Raw genomic sequence first — 18,614 nt, forward strand, 5'->3', positions numbered from 1 at the left:
TAGAAACGGACTCAGAGGAGTTCACCAACGAGGAGTGGGCTTTCCTGGACCCGACCCATAAGACCCTGCACAGATGCGATGCTGGAAACCTTCTGGAACCTGACCTCAGTAGTTTATTTATTTATTTATTTTCCAGGTAGTAAATAAATTACTTAGTATTCTCTCCAATCAATAATACATCCACATGCCCAAGGTTACACTTCACACAAAAGACATTTCCAAATAGATCGACCAACCTCATCCAGACCCCACCCAAGGCACTCACAGATCAACACCCCAGCCCTATACTAACTCAACACATCCAGATCTAAGCCTTCATCACTTGATTCAGCAGACCCTCAAGTTCCCCCAAAAGTTTCCAGCCATGTCTGAGAAGCAGCCCTGGGGCGGGGGCAGGCGAGGAGCAAGCTGTTCCGGGCCTGGCTGCTCCGGGTCTGGCCTCTGTTGCTCTGGTCCGTTCCACAACCAGCTGCTCCGGATCTGGCTGCTGCTGCTCTGGGCCTGGCCACTCCCGACCTGGCTGCTCCGGGCCCAGGCACTCTGGGCCTGGCGTCTCCAGGCCTGGCAGCTGCTGCTCTGGGTTAAATATATATTTTATTGATTTTTTACAGAGAGGAAGGGAGAGGGATAGAGAGTTAGAAACATCCATGAGAGAGTAACATCAATCAGCTGCCTCTTGCACCTACTGGGGATGTGCCCGCAACCAAGGTACATGCTCTTGACCAGAACTGAACCTGGGACCTTTCAGTCCACAGGCTGATGCTCTACCCACTGAGCCAAACCGGTTTCGGCAAATTCACTATTATTTTAATTAATAAGTATTGTCCATATATTTGTACTTACACACAGTTCACTGCAGATTCCCATGAATTATTTTCATGTTGGTTCTTGTGTTGCTTTTGCTGGGAACTGTGCTATGCGGTTTACATTGAGAGGAGAGCGTTTTAGTTTGTGTTTTTCATGCTTTGTCCTGCCAGCTACGAACATCCTCAAAGCGCCGGCCGCCACCCTCCCTCCTCCATGTGGGGGGGAGGGGCCTTCACAGCTGTTCGGGCCTCAACACTGAAGCCCGGCGAGGCCGGCTTTTCCTGACGCCCACGGCGGCCACCAGCCAACAAACGCGCCTGTCATGGGGGGGCGTTTTCCGCAGGGTCCGCCCTGTCTCCAGCGTGCGTTTCCTGAGGTCTAATTTGACTAGGAGTCACCTGTCCTATCGGTACCGCTGACTGTGACTCAGTCCCGCCATGACAGCCTGTCTGTGCCCCCTGCGGGCGGGCTCCGAGCCAGGCCCTCCTGTGGGAAGGGCACCTTCCTCATTCCAGGCAGACTGGTGTCCGGTCACTCCGCTCTGCCTGGCCGCCCGGTGTTTCCCGTCGCCTCGGTTGTATGTGGTTAATTATGTGCCCCTTTCTCTCTCGTCAATGCTTCTGTACTTTTTAAAGAAATATTAACTGTTGGCCAAACACTCTTATGCCAATAGCTTTTGCATTTTATTGTTTCCTAAGGATATATTGAAATATCCCATTGTAATTATGTATTTTCAGATCAACATGTAATCTTTTCCACTTAATCATACAATCTGAGTCACAATTATCATGTGTGTATGAATTCAGTCATGTTTTCTCAGGGAAATTACACTCTTCACATTTATTTGGGGGGAAGGGGAGAAGAGTATAAAGAACAGCCATACCCACCACCTAAACCCAACCATTGCCAAACATTTCTGTCTTTGAACATGGCAGCCTTGGCTCAGTGGTTAGAGTGTCGACCTCGCGCCGAAGGGTCTCAGGTTCTGTGCCTGCTCGAAGGCACATACCTGGGTTACCTGTGTTGCAGGTTCCATCCCCAGCTCCAGTCGGGGTGCCTGCCAGAGGCAACCAATCGATGTGTCTCTCTCACATCTCTTTGTCTCTCTGTCTCTCTCTGGCTCACTCCCTCTCTTTCTCTCTCTGCCTCCTCCCTCCTTTCCACTGTCTCTAAAAGTCACTGGATCCAGAGACATAGAAGCATGGAACAGACTGTGGAATCTGAAGGAAGGTGAGGTGGTGGGAAAAGATCAACCAAAGAACTTGTGTGCATGTATACATATAATCCGTGGGCACAGTCAACTGGGTGGTGAGGGTCTGGGATGGGGGATGGGGTGGGCTAGAGGTGGTCAATGGGGGGTAAAGGGGCACATGCAATACTTTCAACAATAAAGATTTAGTTACAAAAATAAAAATCCACCAGCTGGCATGGCTTGGTGGTTGAGTGTCCACTGAGCCAAACCAACTAGGGCATCTCTCTCTCTTTTTAAGTGAGAAAGCAGCATTTAGTTGTTTTGTTTTAGAGAGAGGAAGGGAGCGGGGGAGGAGCGGAGATGTGAGAGAGAAGTGTTGTCGATTGCCTTGTGTGCTCTCCCACTGGGGATCGAACCTGCAGCCTGCGCATGTGCCCTGACAGGAACCAAACCCGTGACCTTTCGGTGCCTGGGACGGCACTCCAACCAGCTGAGCCACACCTTCTCTTGACACGGCTGGGATACTCTGCTCTGGGCACCGCCATCTCTGTGGCTCTGTTTGCCCAGTTAGTCAGCGCTCTGTCTTTTCCTCCTGTTTCGCGCTGTGCAGTGTGCAATGGCTACAGAGGCGTGTGTAACACTGCGTGGATTGAGGAGTAAACTAATGCACTCACCGCTCAGCAAGACTGGCGCCACCAAACGCAGGGCCGCAGGCCGGAGGCCTCAGGAAATGTGGCCCCAGCCCCCACCCGCAGGAGTGTGAACTTTGTTCAGACCCTTTTCTTCCTCTTCCTCCATCCAGAGCAGACGGAGGCCATCTCAGCCCCTGAGGGGGTGACCTTTTGTCGTTTCAGTTTCCGAGAGAGGGGGACACTGCGGCTGCAGAGTGCTGTGGACAGCGAGGGCGCGGGAACAAACCTCACCAAAGTGACCTCTCAGGCGATGCCCTCAGGAATTCCTAACTGAGCAGGTCCTGGTGGGCGGCGCACCAGGCCTGGAGCTTCTTTAGTAAAAGGCAAGCCTGCCCATTGTTTCTGTGCGTCTAGGTTAACACACCGTGGAAATGCATCTTTTCAGACCCTTCAAGAGAGCACAAAATTCTGTTAACTATTCTGTAATCCAATCCCCATCCTGCCTTTATCCCACCTTCAGGTAATCTTCCTGATGTTTACTTTTTTATTTCAAATGCATAAAAAAACTGCAGCCCTAGCCAGTTTGCTCAGTGGATAGAGGATCAATCTGCGGACTAAAGGGTCCAGTTTTGATTCCAGTCAAGGCGTGTGCCTGGGTTGTAGGCTCCATCCCAGTGTGGGGCATGCAGGAGGCAGCCAGTCAATGATTCTTTCCCATCATTAATGTTTCTCTCTCTCTCTCTCTCTCTCCCTCTCTCTCTCTCTCTCTCTCTCTCTCTCTCTCTCTCCCTCTCCCTTCCTTCTGAAATCAATAAAAATATATTTTAAAAAAACCTGCAAAGGGGAGCATTTGGATCTTGCTTCCTGGCAATGCCATCAGTTTGGCTCAAATAAATTCTTCTAAGCCTGGCCAGGGTGGCTTTAGAGTCAACCTATGAACCAGGAGGTCATGGTTCAATTCCCAGTCATGGCACATGCCAGGGTTACAGGCTGGATACCCAGTGTGGGGCATGCTGGAGGCAGCCGATCAATGGGCCTCTCTCACCATTGATGTTTCTCTCTCTCTCTCTCTCTCTCTGAAATCAATTAAAGAGAACTCACTATAGGTTTGGACATTCTTACATTGACATTACCCACCTGGACTTGCCTTTCCTTCTGTACTAAGCACCTACCATGTGCCAGGTGTGGTGGAGACATTCAAGATGCCCAAGGGGCTTGGCCAGTGTTTACCTATAAACAGGAGGTCATGATTCAATCCCAGTCAGAGCACACGCCCGGGATGCAGGCTTGATCTCTCCTAGGGAGCATGCAGGAGACAGCTGATCAATGATTCTCATCACTGACGTTTCTATCTCAAATCAATAAAAACATTAAAAAAAGATGCCTGGGTAATAGGTGGGTTTAGTCCCTGCCAGCCATTACAGCTATTGTTTGATTTTATACTAGGGGCCCGGTGCACGAATTTGTGCACCTTGACAGGACTGTGGGCCCCGAGTCTCAGCCCATCCTCCATGCCCCCGCCCGGCCCCTCCCACCATGGCCCCAGGTGTCCTCTCTGCTGGCACCCCGGTCCTGCCACTCCCCCCACGCGCTCATGGCATCAGCCCGCCTCACCCGCTGTGGCGGGGAGCGACTGGGGTGGAGATGACAGTGGGTGTGAGCGGCGGCGGGACCGGGACACGTGGGAGCAAAGAATTTTCAGTGACCACCAGAGGCTCCTCCCCAGGACAGCGCTGGCACCCCGCCTGGCCTGGTACCCCGCTCACCATCCTGCGCGGCCGACGCCCGCCATGTTCCGCACGTGCTGTGACCGGTTGTTCGGTTGTTCCACTGTTCAGTCTATTTGCATATTAGTGTGTGTGTGTGTGTGTGTGTGTGTGTGTGTGTATATATATATATATATATATATATATATATATATATATATATAGTTGTTTTTTGTTAATCCTCACATGGATATATTTTCCCATGGATTTTTAAAAAGAGTGGAAGAGAGAGGGAAAGACAGAGAGAAACATCGATGTGAGAGAAACATCCATTGGTTGCCTTCTGCATGAGCCCCAACCAGGGCTCAGGTCAGGGAAGAGCCTGCAACTGAGGCACATGCCCTTACCTGGAACTGAACCCTTTTTGGTCCTCAGGCTGACGCTCTATCCACTGAGCAAAACTGGCTAGGGCAGCTATTGTTCGTTTTTTTTTGTTTTTAAAATATATATATTTTATTGATATTTTATAGAGAGGAAGGGAGAGGGATAGAGAGTTAGAAACATCGATGAGAGAGAATCATCAATCAGCTGCCTCTTGCACACCCCCTACTGGAGATGTGCCCGCAACCAATGTACATGCCCTTGACCGGAATCGAACCCGGGCCTTTCAGTCCTCAGTCCAACGCTCTATCCACTGAGCCAAACCGGTTTCGGCCGTTTGTTTGTTTTTTAATTGAATTTATTGGGTCGATAGTTATTGGTTTGTTTAGACAGATTTCTTCTGTAAAAAGTTCTTTTTAGTTTTTAAAAATTAATTTTTGTTAATACTCACCTGAGGATGTTTTCCCATTGATTTTTTAAAAAATATATATTTTATTGATTTTGTACAGAGAGGAAGGGAGAGAGATAGAGAGTTAGAAACATCGATGAGAGAGTGTCATCGATCAGCTGCCTCTTGCACACCCCCCACTGGGGATATGCCCTCAACCAAGGTACATGCCCTTGACCGGAATCGAACCCGGGACCCTTCAGTCCCCAAGCCGACGCTCTATCCATTGAGCCAAACCGGTCTTGGCTTTTCCCATTGATTTTTAGAGAAAGTGGAAGGAAGGAGGAGAGACACAGAGAGATACGTCAAATGTTTGCCTTCTGCATGCCTGGGACCCACTGATCCAAACCAGCTCGGGCAAAAGTGTTTTTTTTGTTGTTGTTTTTTTAATATGTTTTTATTGATTTCAGAGAGGAAGGGAGAGGGAAAGAGAGATAGAAACATCATTGATGAGAGAGAATCATTGATCAGCTGCCTTCTGCACACCCCACACTAGGGATCAAGCCTGCAACCTGGGCATGTGCCCCGACTGGGAATCGAACCACGACCTCCTGGTTCATAGAACCACTGAGCCACGCCAGGTAAAAGTTAAAAAAAAAAAAAATTGAGTTATTTCTTCACTTATTTATGTATTCATTGGTTGATCCTTATATGTGCCTTGACCAGAGATTAAACCTGCAACTTATGTTTATCAGGACAATGCTCTAACCAACTAACCTACCTGTCCAGCACCCCAATCCACTTCTGCACCAGCTTTCAAAGTGGCCTTCTTTTTTTAATTTTATTTTTTTTATTAAATTGTTATTTGTGTATATATTTTACCATTGCCCCCCCATACATACCCACCCTCCCCAAAATTTTGTGTCCATTGGTTGTACTTATATGCATGTATACAAGTCCTTTGGTTGATCTATTATCTCCCCCAGATCTCCCTACCCTACCTGCTGTAATTTGACAGTCTACTTGTTGCTTTACTGTCTCTATATCTATCTTTTGGTTCATCAGTTTATAATGTTATTTATTATCCATAAATGAGTAAAGTCATGTGGTGTTTCTCTTTCATTGACTGGCTTATTTCACTCAGCATGATGTTCTCTAATTCCATCCAGGTTGTTGCAAATGATGAGAATTCCTTCTTTTTTATGGCAGCATAGTATTCTATTGTGTAGATGTACAATAGTTTTTTGATCCAATCATCTGCTGACAGGCACCTAGGCTGTTTCCAAATTCTAGCTATTGTAGATTGTGCTGCTATGAACATAGGGGTACATATATCCTTTCTGATTGGTGTTTCTAGTTTCTTGGGATATATTCCTAAGAGTGGGATTACTGGGTCAAATGGGAGTTCCATTTTCAGTTTTTTGAGGAAACTCCATACTGTTCTCCACAGTGGTTGCACCAGTCTGCATTCCCACCAGCAGTGCATGAGGGTTCCTTTTTCTCCGCAACCATGTCAGTACTTGTCGTTTGTTGATTTGTTGATGTTGGCCATTCTGACAGGTGTGAGATGGTACCGCATTGTTGTTTTGATTTGCATCTCTCGGATAATTAGTGACTTTGAGCATGTTTTCATGTGCCTCTTGGCTTTCCTTCTGTCTTCTTTTGAAAATATTCTATTTAGGTCCATTGCCCATTTTTTAATTGGATCATTCATCTTCCTTTTATTTAGTTGTATAAGCTGGCTGTAGATGTTGGAGATTAAACCTTTATCAGTGATAACATTTACAAATATGTTCTCCCATACAGTGGGCTTGCTTGTTGTTTTGGTGATGGTTTCTTTTGCTGTAAAAAAGCTTTTTATTTTGATGTAGTCCCATTTGTTTATTTTCTCTTTAGCTTCCATTGCCCTAGGGGCAGTATCAGTGAAGAAGTTCTTTTGGCATATGTCTGAGATTTTGCTGCCTGTGGATGCCTCTAGTATTTTTATGGTTTCCCGTCTTATGTTTAAGTCCTGTATCCATTTTGAGTTTATTTTTGTGTATGATGTAAATTGGTGATCTAGTTTCATTCTTTTGCATGTGTCTGTCCAATTTTCCCAACACCATTTATTGAAGAGACTGTCTTGACTCCATTGTATATTCGTGCCTCCTTTCTCAAATATTAATTGAGCATAGTGATTTGGGTTGATATTTGGGTTCTCAATTCTATTCGCTCTAGCATTCTTGAAGCTTTCACATCTTACTCTGAGATCTGACACCTTGATAAGGCCAGGAACTGTTAAAAGCTTCCTCTTGGCTAACCTAGTCCACCATTGAGCAAGCTTAACAGTTAAGTTACTATAAAAAAATAAAACTGCCCCAAGCACTGACCTAACGGTCCTGCTGGGGTCCCTTTCCAGAGCTCTGGCTCCCCACAAGAGAGAGGCCCCACCAGCTGCTTCCTGGAACAAGGACAGCCGAACAGCGCCTCCGATGTCCTCGGAGGCGCGACTCAAGGGCTCAGGCAACATGATAATCTTGACAGTTTATCAGCTTTGGATACAGGTTACATAAAGCTGGTCCCAGATGAAGTATTGCAGCCATAATCCCAAGAAATCATTCCGTTTTAGCACAGCGAGTTCCTGCAGGATGTCAGAGCAAGTGAGACATCATCCCAAAGTCAACAGTGATGGCTCAAAGTGAGAGGAAAACATACAGGAGGAAAATAAGTCCTCATTAAATTGGTGGCTATCTTCACAGCCTTAACCAACAAAACCCAGAGGGCTCAAGTTTCCTGAGGAGTCTATTCTCAAGGTGACTGTCAATGTCAAGAGCCTTCAGGCTTGTCTCTGCCGTGGCCCAGGCACTCATGCTTCAGCGGGATCTCCTCCTTTAACGCTTTCTGAACGCTCTGCTGGCAGCGCTTAAGGGGTCGGTGCTGGGCCCAGAGCTTCCCCTGAGGGACTTCTCGGCAAACCAGATGTTAAAATACTCGCCTCCTCCCCGCTGTCCATCTGGGAGATCAACACTCACAGCCCTTCATGACAGAACTGGTTCAGGCAAAACTGTGGATGAGATTGTCAGCTGGAGGGGGAGGGAGATCCGCACAAGGCGGGCCGTGGCGGGGCCCAGCCCGCGCCCTCTCCGCTCCGCTCACCGAGGGGCAGCCCCTGAGACAGCACCTCAGGGGGCGCCCGGAGGCCACAGCCCCCGCCAAGGAATTTATCCCACAAACGGAATCCGAACCATTCAAAACTTCAGGTGCGCAGTGGAAATACAAGGGCCGGAGGAAGCTAGTGGCACTCTGAGAGGTAACTGACACTGCAGGGTGGAGAGGCCCACGGAGAACCCTCCCTGTGGGTTAGACGGTAACAAACGTAAGAGGAAGAGGGCCACTGTCCTTTATACGCAGGCGACTCAACATGCAATGTGACCCAGCCGGCTTGGCTCAGCGGTTGAGTGCAGACCTATGAACCAAGTTTCCCGGTCAGGGCACATGCCTGGGCTGCGGGCTCGATCCCGGTGCAGAAGGCAATCAATGATTTTCTCTCATCACTGACGGTTCTCTCTCTCTCGCCTTCTCCCTCTCTGAAATAAATTTTAAATAATGAAAAAAAATGCAATGTATAGATTTTCTTTGGATCCTGATTTGAACAAATTAATGACAAATAAATGTCTTATTGACATTTTTGAGACATGATGAGACTTGAACCTGCCTGGTTATCAGACACCACAGTGCTGTTCCCATGATGGGTGTGCGAGGGCTTTCTGGTTCCACCCCAACTGCTCTGTTTAAAGAATCGGATGCAGCCCGGCCGGTGTGCGCAGGGGTTGAGCATCGAAGCAGGAACCAGGAGGTCACAGTTTGATGCCTGGTCAGGGCACATGCCCGGGTTGCTATGAAGGAGGCAGCAGATCAATTATTCTCATCATTGATGTTGCTATCTCCCACCCCCTCTCTGAAATTTATATATAAATAAAAGGGATGCAGCCTGGCCGATGTAGCTCAGTGGTTGAACATCAGCCTATGAACCAGGATTCCTGGTGAGGCACATGCCCAGGCTGCAGGCTCAATCTCCAGTGGGGGAGTGCATCAATGATTCTCATCATTGATGTTTCTAGCTCCCTCTCCCTTCCCCTCTGAAATAAAAATGTTTTTATTTTTTAAAATTTAGTAAATCTTTATTGTTCAGATCACTACAATTGTTTCTCCTCCCCACCCCCCATTGCTCCCCTCCACCCAGTTCCCACCCCACCCTCTGCCCTTACTTCCCCACACTGTCCTCATCCATAGGTGCACGATTTTTGTTTAGTCTCTTCCCATACTCCCTACACCCTCCCCGCCCTGAGAATTATCAATCCATTCCCATTCTATGCCTCTGATTCTATTATATTCACCAGTTTATTCTGTTCCTCAGATTTTTAATTCACTTGATTTTTAGATTCACTTGTTGATAGATATGTATTTGTTGTTCATAATTTTCATCTTTACTTTTTCTTCTTCCTCTTCTTCAAGAATATCTTTTAGCCGAAACCAGTTTGGCTCAATGGATAGAGCGTCGGCTTGGGGACTGAAGGGTCCCAGGTTCGATTCCGGTCAAAGGCATGTACCTTGGTTGCGGGCACATTCCCAGTAGGGGGTGTGCAAGAGGCAGCTGATCGATGACTCTCTCTCATCGATGTTTCTAACTCTCTATCTCTCTCCCTTCCTCTCTGTACAAAATCAATAAAATATATTTAAAAAAAGAAGAAGAAGAATATCTTTTAGCTGAAACTGGTTTGGCTCAGTAGATAGATAGGTCTGCGGACTGAAAGATCCCAGGTTTGATTCTGGTCAAGGGCATGTACCTTGGTTGCAGGCACATCCCCAGTAGGGGGTGTGCAAGAGGCAGCTGATCGGTGATTCTCTCTCATCGATGTTTCTAACTCTCTATCCTTCTCTCTTCCTCTCTGTAAAAAATCAATAAAATATATATTTTAAAAAAAACAAAACTGGTTTGGTGTTGATGAACTCCTTTTGATTTTTCTTATCTGTGAAGCTCTCTATCTGACCTTCAATTCTGAGTGATAGCTTTGCTGGGTGGAGTAATCTTGGTTGTAGGTTCTTGCTATTCATCACTTTGAATATTTCTTGCCACTCCTGTCTGGCCTGCATAGTTTCTGTTGAGAAATCAGCTGACAATCGTATGGGTGCTCCCTTGTAGGTAATTAACTTTTTCTCTTGCTGCTTTTAATATTCTCTTTGTCTTTTGCTCCTGGCATTTTAATTATGATGTGTCTTGGTGTGGTCCTTTTTTGATTCCTTTTGTTTGGGATTCTGTGCGCTTCCTGGACTTGTAAGTCTATTTTTTTTTTACCAGGTGGGATAAGTTTTCTGACATTATTTCTTCAAATGGGTTTTTGGTATCTTGCACTCTCTCTTCTTCTGGCACCCCATAATTCTGATGTTGGTACCCTTGAAGTTGTCCCAGTCTTCTTACACTATCTTCAAATTTTTGGATTATTTCTTCTTTTTGCTTTCCTGGTTGAGGGTTTTTTGCTTCTTTGTATTTCAAATCTTTGACTTGATTCTTGTGTTCCTCTAGTCTGCTGTTGGGTCTCTGTATAATATTTTTATTTCAGTCAGTGTATGTTTAATTTCTAGTTGGTCCTTTTTCATACCCTTGAGGGTCTTGTTGAATTTATCAGCCTTTTCTAGGAAATTCTTGAAAAACCTTATAACTGTGGTTTTGAACTCTGTATCCAGTTGTTTTCTTCCATTTCTCTCATTTGTGATTTATTTGCATTTTCACTGCTTCCCTGAGTTGGAAGGGTGGCTTTGTGTGCTAGGTGTCCTACATGGGCTGGTGGGTCAGTCTCCCTAGTTACCTGAGGTGGACACTCTTGGTGCTCCCCTTTGTGGACTGTGTGTATAGCCTGTTGAAGTTAAGTCTTGATTGTTGTTCCTGGGAGGAATTGACCGCTAGGTCAATTGGCTGTGAGGACCCACTGTGTCTATAATGAAAGAACTGCTGTGCTGGAGACACACTTATGGGGCAGGACTTGCTTCATTGGGGCTTTGGTGCTGAGTCTGCCTCTTGATTGTGTCACTTATGGATGTGAGGAGTTGAAATATGGTGTCGTCTCACACTGACCACTAGATACACTGGCTTCTGGATCTCCAATGGGGTGCAGGTCAGCTACTGTCTGAGGCCACCCAGCAGGAGCTACAGGGAGAACTACAGTTTTCTCCTCTTTGCTTGGCGTTTGGAGGTTTTGGAGCTGTCTGACCAGAGCTGCAGTTTGTTAGGTTAAGCTGCTATAGGGCAGGCCATTTATATGCAAAAGCTGCTGCTTTTGGGTGTGTTTGTAGATTGTGTGGGGCGGGTCTCAAGGCATCACTAGGCTAGGGCGTGGCAAACAGTGATGGCTGCCAGTCAGCCATCTCTGCATCTCTGTTTCCAAGTCCCCACATCCCGCACCCCAGCATGGTAAACAATGATTGCTGGGCGCACCTCTGCAAGAAAGCCGCCCTCACTTTCTGACCCGATGGCAGACAGTCCAGCTTCTCTCTGTGGGAGTTCGGGTCCCCAACGTCTCCCCAGAAACTGGAGTTCAGAGTAATTGGGAGCTTGTCTCCCTTCAGGTTGAAAGCAGCAGCGCACCCATACATCTGTCGCCAGCTCAATTCGCTCTCCTCCATACTTCAGCTTTTTAGTGCTTGTGCACATCTCAATGCTTTTTCCTCTTTCCTTCTAGTTGTAGAACTTCCACTCAGCCAGCTTCCCCATGGTTCTGGGAGATAGACATTTTGTCTTTTATAGTTTTGAAATTGTGCGAGGCAGCGGTTTAGGTATTTACCTATGCTGCCATCTTGGTTTCTCCCCAAAATATATATATTTTTTTTAAAAGAATGCAATGGCTCTAGCTGGCTTTGATCAGTGGATAAAGCGTTGGCTTGCAGACTGAAGGGTCCCAGGTTCGATTCCAGCCAGGGGCACATGCCCAGGTTGTGGGCTTGATCCCCAGTGTGGGGCATGCAGAGGGCAGCTTATTAATGATTCTAATCATTGATGTTTCCATCTCTCTATTCCTCTCCCTTTCTCTCTGAAATCAATAAAGAAATATAGCCGAAACTAGTTTGGCTCAGTGGATAGAGCATCTGCCTACGGCCTGAAAGGTCCCAGGTTCAATTCCGGTCAAGGGCATGTACCTTGGTTGCGGGCACATCCTCAGTAGGGAGTGTGCAAGAGGCAGCTGATTGATGATTCTCTCTCACTGATGTTTCTAACTATCCGTCTCTCTTCCTCTCTGTAAAAAATCAATAAAAATATATTAAAAATGAGAAATATATATATATATATAATGCATATATATATATATATATATATATATATATATATGTATGTATATGATGCAATGCATTCCTAAGAATGAAGGGGTGAGCGTCATGAAGTCTGGCATTTGCTTTAAGATACTTAGGAAAGGAAAGAAACAGAAAGGGATCAGAAGCAGCAATGTGGCAATACCCTGGTAACTGTTGAAACGAGATGTTTGGTACATGGGGCTCATTAAGCTATACATTTTTTAAAAAAATCCTTGCCTGAGGATATTTTCCATTGATTTTAGAGAGAGTGGAACAGAGGGAAAGACAGAAACATCAATGTGAGAGAAACACAGATTGGCTGCCTCCTGCATGTGCCCTTGTCTGGAACCAAACTCAGAACCCTTCAGTCCTCAGGCCGATGCTCTATCCACTGAGCCAAACCGGTTTAAACAAGTTATTTACTTTTGAGTTTTTGAAAATGTGTTCTAATAAAAAATTGAAGTATTACATTATTGATCACAAATTCTGGATAAAATATAACAAAACTATACCATGTCTTCACACAGTGCTATTATCCCACCTCCTCTGTAAGGTAGGATAAATTTCCCTGACATCTGCTAGCGAAGCACTTGAAACAAACTTTATTTTTAAAATATATTTTTATTGATTTCAGAGAGGGTGAGTGGTAGAAACATCAATGATGAGAATCATTGATCAGCTGCCTCCTGCATTCCCCTCACTGGAGGTCCAGCCTGCAACCCCACCATGTGTTCTGACCGGGAATCGAACTATGACCTCCTGGTTCATAGGTCAGTGTAGCTCAGTAGCCACACTGGTCGGGAAAACACTTTTAACTGCAGGTGAATGTGGCCCTCATCCCTTTATGTGAGACGTTCTTTTTTTTAAATTAATTTGAGAGGAAAGGAGAGAGAGAAACATAGATCTGAGACAAACATGGATAGTTGCCTCCTGCATGCACCTGGACCGGGAATTGAACCCTCAACCTGGGTATGTGCCCTGACCAGGAATCAAACCCACCACCACCCTTCGGTGTCCGGGCCAACTGACTGAGCCACACGGCCAGGGAGCGGAGACGCTCCTTCCAGGTGTCCAGGCGTGTCCTTTCTTTCCATCGGGGAAAGCATGGCTTCCCACCACAGCAGCCACCCGGAGGGCCGGGCCCACTCACTGTCAAAACACCACACTCAGCAGGTTCGAGGGCTCACGGGGCCCTCCGACTGCGCGTTGCCCCGGGAGGCGGATGTGCTCTCGGGTGAGAGGACGAGCAAGGGAAAGGAGAGTGGATCTGCCCAAGTCCCAAGTTCTCAGGCAGCACCCAGCGCCCTGCAGAGCCCATCCCAGCCACGGTGTCCACGAGGGACAGACATGCAGAGGGCACGGCCATCAGACTCACACACCCGTTCTCCTCCGCTCAGACAGCGCACCAAACACTGAGGCACAAGTAGTCAGGTCGGTGCTGGGTCCCGTCCCTCCCCTGAAAGCAAGCATCCCCCGCCAGGCGCTGAGGGCCGTCCCAGAGGAAGCGCAGCCTTCCTCACGTCCCTGAGTTCACGTTTATTCAGCCCACAGGCCCCCGGCGGGAGCCAGCCCGGGAGCGGAAGGCAGGCCAGCCTGGCGCCATGGAGAGGAAGCACTTCCAGGCGGAGCAGCACTTCCTGTGTGAGACGCCTACCGGAGGGTTCCCTGCCGAAGAAAACTTGATTTTGCAAAAGGCTAGTCTAAAGGAAGGTGGGACGTCTTTTGGGCGCCCGGCGACCCTCCGCAGGCCACGGTCCCAGGCCGCCGAGGCCGCGCCTTCTGGCCGGGCGCAGGCTCAGAGCGTCCCATACACGCTGACCTTGGCCAGGGAGATGCTCTCTGTGCAGGAGCTGCGGCCTTTCTCGTACAGGACGAAGAGCTGGGGGGCCTGGCCCGGCCCGCCCACGCCGCCCTCCAGCGTGGCCAGCGACGAGTAGCCGCTGGGCCCCGGCCAGAGCTGCACCGTCTCTTTCCTCCAGGAGCTGCCGTTGCTGAAGCTCCAGCGCAGGGTCAGGTTCACGCCTGGGGAGGGCAGAGGGTCAGGGAGCGGCCTCGGCCCGCCTCCTCCGGACAACGCCCCGCCCGCCGCGGGCACTCACGGAACTCCGGGTGGGCCGGGTTGGAGAAGAAGACAATGCCCGAGCTGGTGGCCACAGCTCCTGCGGCAACCACGGGGTCCACCAGCTCGGGGTCGAAGGTCACGTCGCGGGGCCTCAGAGTGTCGCAGGCGTCGTAGCTGCGGAGGATGATTCGGCAGCGGCAGTGGTAGTTGTTCTGGTTCCGGGCGTTGATGACCACGGAGCCGTCCGGGAGCTCGTAGGGCTGCGGAGAGGGGACCGGCTCAGGAAGACCAGGCGGCTGGGGGCCCTGCGCCCGCTGCGCGGGGAGGGGCGGGGCCGGGCTCCTGACCTGGCACTCATCGGGGTTGAAGTCGTTTTCCCGCTTGGGCTGGCCGTAGGGGATGCCGCGGACCCCGCTGCCGTAGCGCCAGGAGGCGCCGTGGTCGTCGCTGAGGAGGCAGAAGACCCCGTCCCGCTCCAGCGTCCCGTGGCCACACACGATGAGCCGGCCCTTCCGTGGCTCTCGCTGCTTCTGTGGGGAAGAGGGAGGCCGAGGGGCTGAGGCGGGACCGCCCGGTCCTAAGTGTGGGGTCACATGTGTCCCCTTCAGTTCTGTCCTTGCTCGCTGGGGGTCCCCCGACGGATCTCAAGCAGCCACCGCTGAATCACGCTCTTTTGCAGAACAAGCTCCTTTGGAACATCAGGGTCGGGGCGGGCACTGGGGGATGGGGCTGCTCTTCCCATGCGTGTCACTCGCCACGCTGCGCAAGGCAGACGTGTGTCCGTGGCAGCCGGGCCCGGCTGTCTAATGCAGCCTGGTGACGACCACGGTGGGAAGTTCCATCTCCCCGCTCCTCCCAGGATGCCCTTTCTTCCAAGGGCCCACCCAAGACAGAAACCGACTTCGCAGGAACGCCTTCCGGGAAGGCCAGCTGGGGCACCTCCCAGGCTGTCCACCAGGCCCCCCTCTACCCGCCCGGACAGAGACCTGAATGCCGGAGCCTGGCCCGGGGGCGAACATCTCGGTGCCGATGTCCAGGGAGAGGTTCCGGGGCGGGCTCCAGGAGACCCCGTCGTCCTTGCTCCACACCAACATGGTGGAGGCCACCTGGCAGCCGGCCTTGTGAGCGCAGAGGGAGTAGAAAAGGAACACCACTCCCGTCTCCACGTCGCTCACCACGGCCCCCAGGTTCAGCCCGTCAGGGGTCTCCCCATCGTCCACGATGAACGCTGTAGGAGACCACGTGCTGCCTGAAGGAGAAAGAAACAAATGAGCACCCGGGATGTTGGAGACCGGGTGGGAGCTGACAGAGTGCTTGCACCCGAAGGGACGGATAAGATTCAGCCTCCTGCCCACACAGGGTCCCCGGACTGGTTTTGATGGCGCTTTATCTCCAGGATTGGGAGGAACGGAGAGTCCATTCCTCCCGACAGACCTCCCGGCCAGTGTTTGTGTAAAAGGCATTACGCAGTTAACAAAGCTGCTGCAGTCGGCCGATGGCTTGCAGTCCTGATCCCGCTTTCCTGTCTTCCTTTTTTTCTCAATTCCCACCTCCCTACCTCAGTCCGGTTCACCTGTCAGGCTGGCCCTAGCAACGGAACTGAAAAGCTTCTGCGCAGCAAAAGAAACCGTTCTCAAGATGCAAAGGGAGCCCGCTGTGCGGAGGACATATTCCCCGACGAGACAGCGGGTAAGGGCTGGTTTCCAAAACGAGACCTACGACAAGTGCTCAGTCACCGACCATCGGAGAGACGTCAATCGAAACGACAATGCGGTACACCTCACACCTGTCAGAATGGCTACCGTCAACAAATCAACAAGCGACAAGTGCTGGCGAGGATGTGGAGAAAAAGGAACCCCCGTGCACTGCTGGTGGGAATGCAGACTGGTACAGCCACTGGGGAGAACAGTATGGAGTTTCCTAAAAAAATTAAACATGGAACTGCCATTTCACCCAATGACCCCACTTCTAGGAATATATCCTAAGAAGCCCAAAACACCACTCAGAAAGAATGTATGCATCCCTATGTTCATAGTAGCACAATTCACAATAGCTAAGATCTGGGAACAGCCCAAGTGGGCATCAGCAGATGAGTGTATAAAACAGCTGTGGTGCATTTACACCATGGAACACTGCAGCAGTGAAAAAGAAGGGTCTCTTACCCTGTGAGACAGCATGGAGGGACCTGGAGAGTATCATGCTGAGGGAAAGAAGTCACTCAGAGAAAGACCAGTATCACATGACCTCACTCATGTGTGGAATCTATTGTACGTAACAAAATAAACTGACGAACAAAATGGGCTCAGGGACGGAAGCTTGGAACAGAGGGATGGATCTCAGAGGGGCGGAGTCGGGGTGCAGGCAGAGAATAATGAAAGAACTTATATGCCTGTATGCAAAATCCATGGATAGACAATAGTGTGGTGAAGACCTGGAAGGGTGGGAGCTAGGTGGAGAGGGGCAATGGGGGGAAGCGGGGGACACCTGTAATCCCCTCGACAATACATATTTAACCATTAAGAAAATAAAACGAGCTGAAACCCAGGGAGCGCCCCCCCCCCCCAGGAGCCCTTCCCACCGGGCCCTGTAACCGGCCGCTCCTGCTACCCACCCGACCCCAGGCCTCAAAGGGCCGGGCCCACAGACCTGCGCTTGCTGACCTCTTGGACCTGAGTGCTCTCGCTGGCTCACTCCATGCAGCCACAGCCCTCCCTGCCCTCAGACACTCCACCTCAGCCTTTCTCCGGCTCACCTCCGCACTGCTCCCCGCACAGCTCCGGTTTGTCTGGCCACTGCCTTTAGCCTGCTCCTGTCTCCCCAGGAGAATATAAGCCTGCCAGGCTGGGCTTTGCTGGTTTGTTCATAGCTGTATTCACAGACCCCACCACGGTGCACAGTCAGCGCTGGGAAATGTTTGAAGGGATGCTCACCTCCGTGGCGATCCAATTTCCAGATCAGCGTCCCGGGCACCTTCTCTCCACAGTGCCCTCTCCCCGGGGCCTCCAAGCTCCCGGTCCCTAGGGCCCCGGGCAGGTCGTACTGGACCGCCTCCCTCCCGCTCCCACCCCGCCGACTCTGACCCGGGAGGAGGCTTACCCTGGTCTGTGGACCTCCGCAGAGCGATGAACTTGGCCCCCTCGTCCGACGTGGACATCTTCCTGGCCTCGGCAAAGGCGAGGAGCGTGCCCCGCGGGGTGGCCGCGATGAGCGGGATGCGGAAGGTGTCCACAGCCGCCATCCGCCGCCCGCTCACCCACAGCAGCTGCTCCATGGTCACCAGCGGCTGCACCTGCCGAGGGAGGAGCCCACGCGGCACACGTGACGGGGTTGGGACAGACGGGGCGGCTAGAGCCGGCTCCCCTGGGAGAGGCAGGTGTGGGGTCTCGTGGGCGCGGGCCCAGAACAAGGACGGGGAACCGCGGGAGAGGCTGGAGGGCAGCGGGGTCGGAGCGGGGAGAGGCCCCCCCGGAGAAGAGGGGCCTCAAAAGCGGAAGGAGCGCGAATGCGGAGGGCCGGGCCCGGAGGCGGAGGGGCTGTGAGCGGATGGAGGGCGGGGCGGGCGTCCCGCGGACAGGGGCTCAGCAGCCCGCGCGGGCGCCGCCGGGCGCGGGCCGCTTGCGGGGTCGGGGTCGGGGTCGGGGTGGGCGGGCGGGCGAGGGCTGCTCACCAGCCTGAAGTCGTTCTCGTCCCACGCCGCGGCCACTGCCGCGGACAACAGCAGCGGGAAGATCGCGGCAAATACCTGAACCCCACAGACTCCCCAGAGCCCCGGCCTCCGCGGCCTCTCGGGGCCGCCCCGGAGCCCGGAGCCGGGCCGCTCGGCTGTCATTTCTCCCCGCGGCGGGCGCGCGCCTGGCCCCCAGGACTAAACCCGGGCTGGAGTCAGTCAGCTGACCCGGCCCTTTAAGCACTCAGGTGTCACCTCCCGCCCCGCCCCTCGCCCGCCGCTTCTGCGACTCTCATTGGCCCCAAACGCTCGGACTCTTCACGTGACCCCTCAGCGCCTCGGAGCTGGCCCTCCTATTGGCCCCCTTTGAGGCGCCGCAGCTCGTGACCCGGCGGAATGAGGAAGAGCCGGGATGACTCCTCAGAGCCTCTGATTGGTCGCAGCAGCAGGGGGCGG

At 51.1% G+C, this 18,614-nt stretch overlaps 1 protein-coding gene and 1 long non-coding RNA gene across 3 annotated transcripts in view; both read right to left on the reverse strand.

Moving 5' to 3' along the window:
- The window catches only part of LOC311626233, a 1,185,289-nt gene that overhangs the window by 375,805 nt on the left and 790,870 nt on the right, over positions 1–18,614 (reverse strand). The gene's annotated exons all lie outside the window — the stretch shown is intronic.
- NEU1 (neuraminidase 1) lies at positions 13,031–18,391 on the reverse strand. 2 transcript variants are annotated; one of them, XM_084891195.1, is made up of 7 exons: positions 18,159–18,391; positions 17,588–17,780; positions 15,478–15,740; positions 14,839–15,021; positions 14,529–14,751; positions 14,249–14,451; positions 13,031–14,094 (listed from the first exon to the last, which is right to left on the reverse strand). In XM_084891195.1, the coding sequence occupies exons 1-7, from the start codon at positions 18,318–18,320 to the stop codon at positions 14,080–14,082; spliced, it is 1,242 nt and encodes a 413-aa protein (XP_084747321.1). In that variant the 5' UTR covers positions 18,321–18,391; the 3' UTR covers positions 13,031–14,079. The 2 variants fall into 2 exon arrangements, with proteins under 2 accessions (XP_084747321.1, XP_084747320.1); XM_084891194.1 differs by having other exon boundaries at positions 13,031–14,451.

Source organism: Pipistrellus hanaki (assembly GCF_964339955.1).
Source record: "Pipistrellus hanaki genome assembly, chromosome: 7".
NCBI lineage: Eukaryota > Metazoa > Chordata > Mammalia > Chiroptera > Vespertilionidae > Pipistrellus > Pipistrellus hanaki.

Coding starts and splice junctions, on each gene's coding strand:
- NEU1 (XM_084891194.1), bottom strand. CDS start 18,320: ATGACAGCCGAGCGGCCCGGCTCCGGGCTCCGGGGCGGCCCCGAGAGG. Junction 15,022..15,477: donor GGCCAGGCTCCGGCATTCAG/GTCTCTGTCCGG, acceptor TCTTCCCCACAG/AAGCAGCGAGAGCCACGGAA. Junction 14,752..14,838: donor TCAACCCCGATGAGTGCCAG/GTCAGGAGCCCG, acceptor CCCTCTCCGCAG/CCCTACGAGCTCCCGGACGG.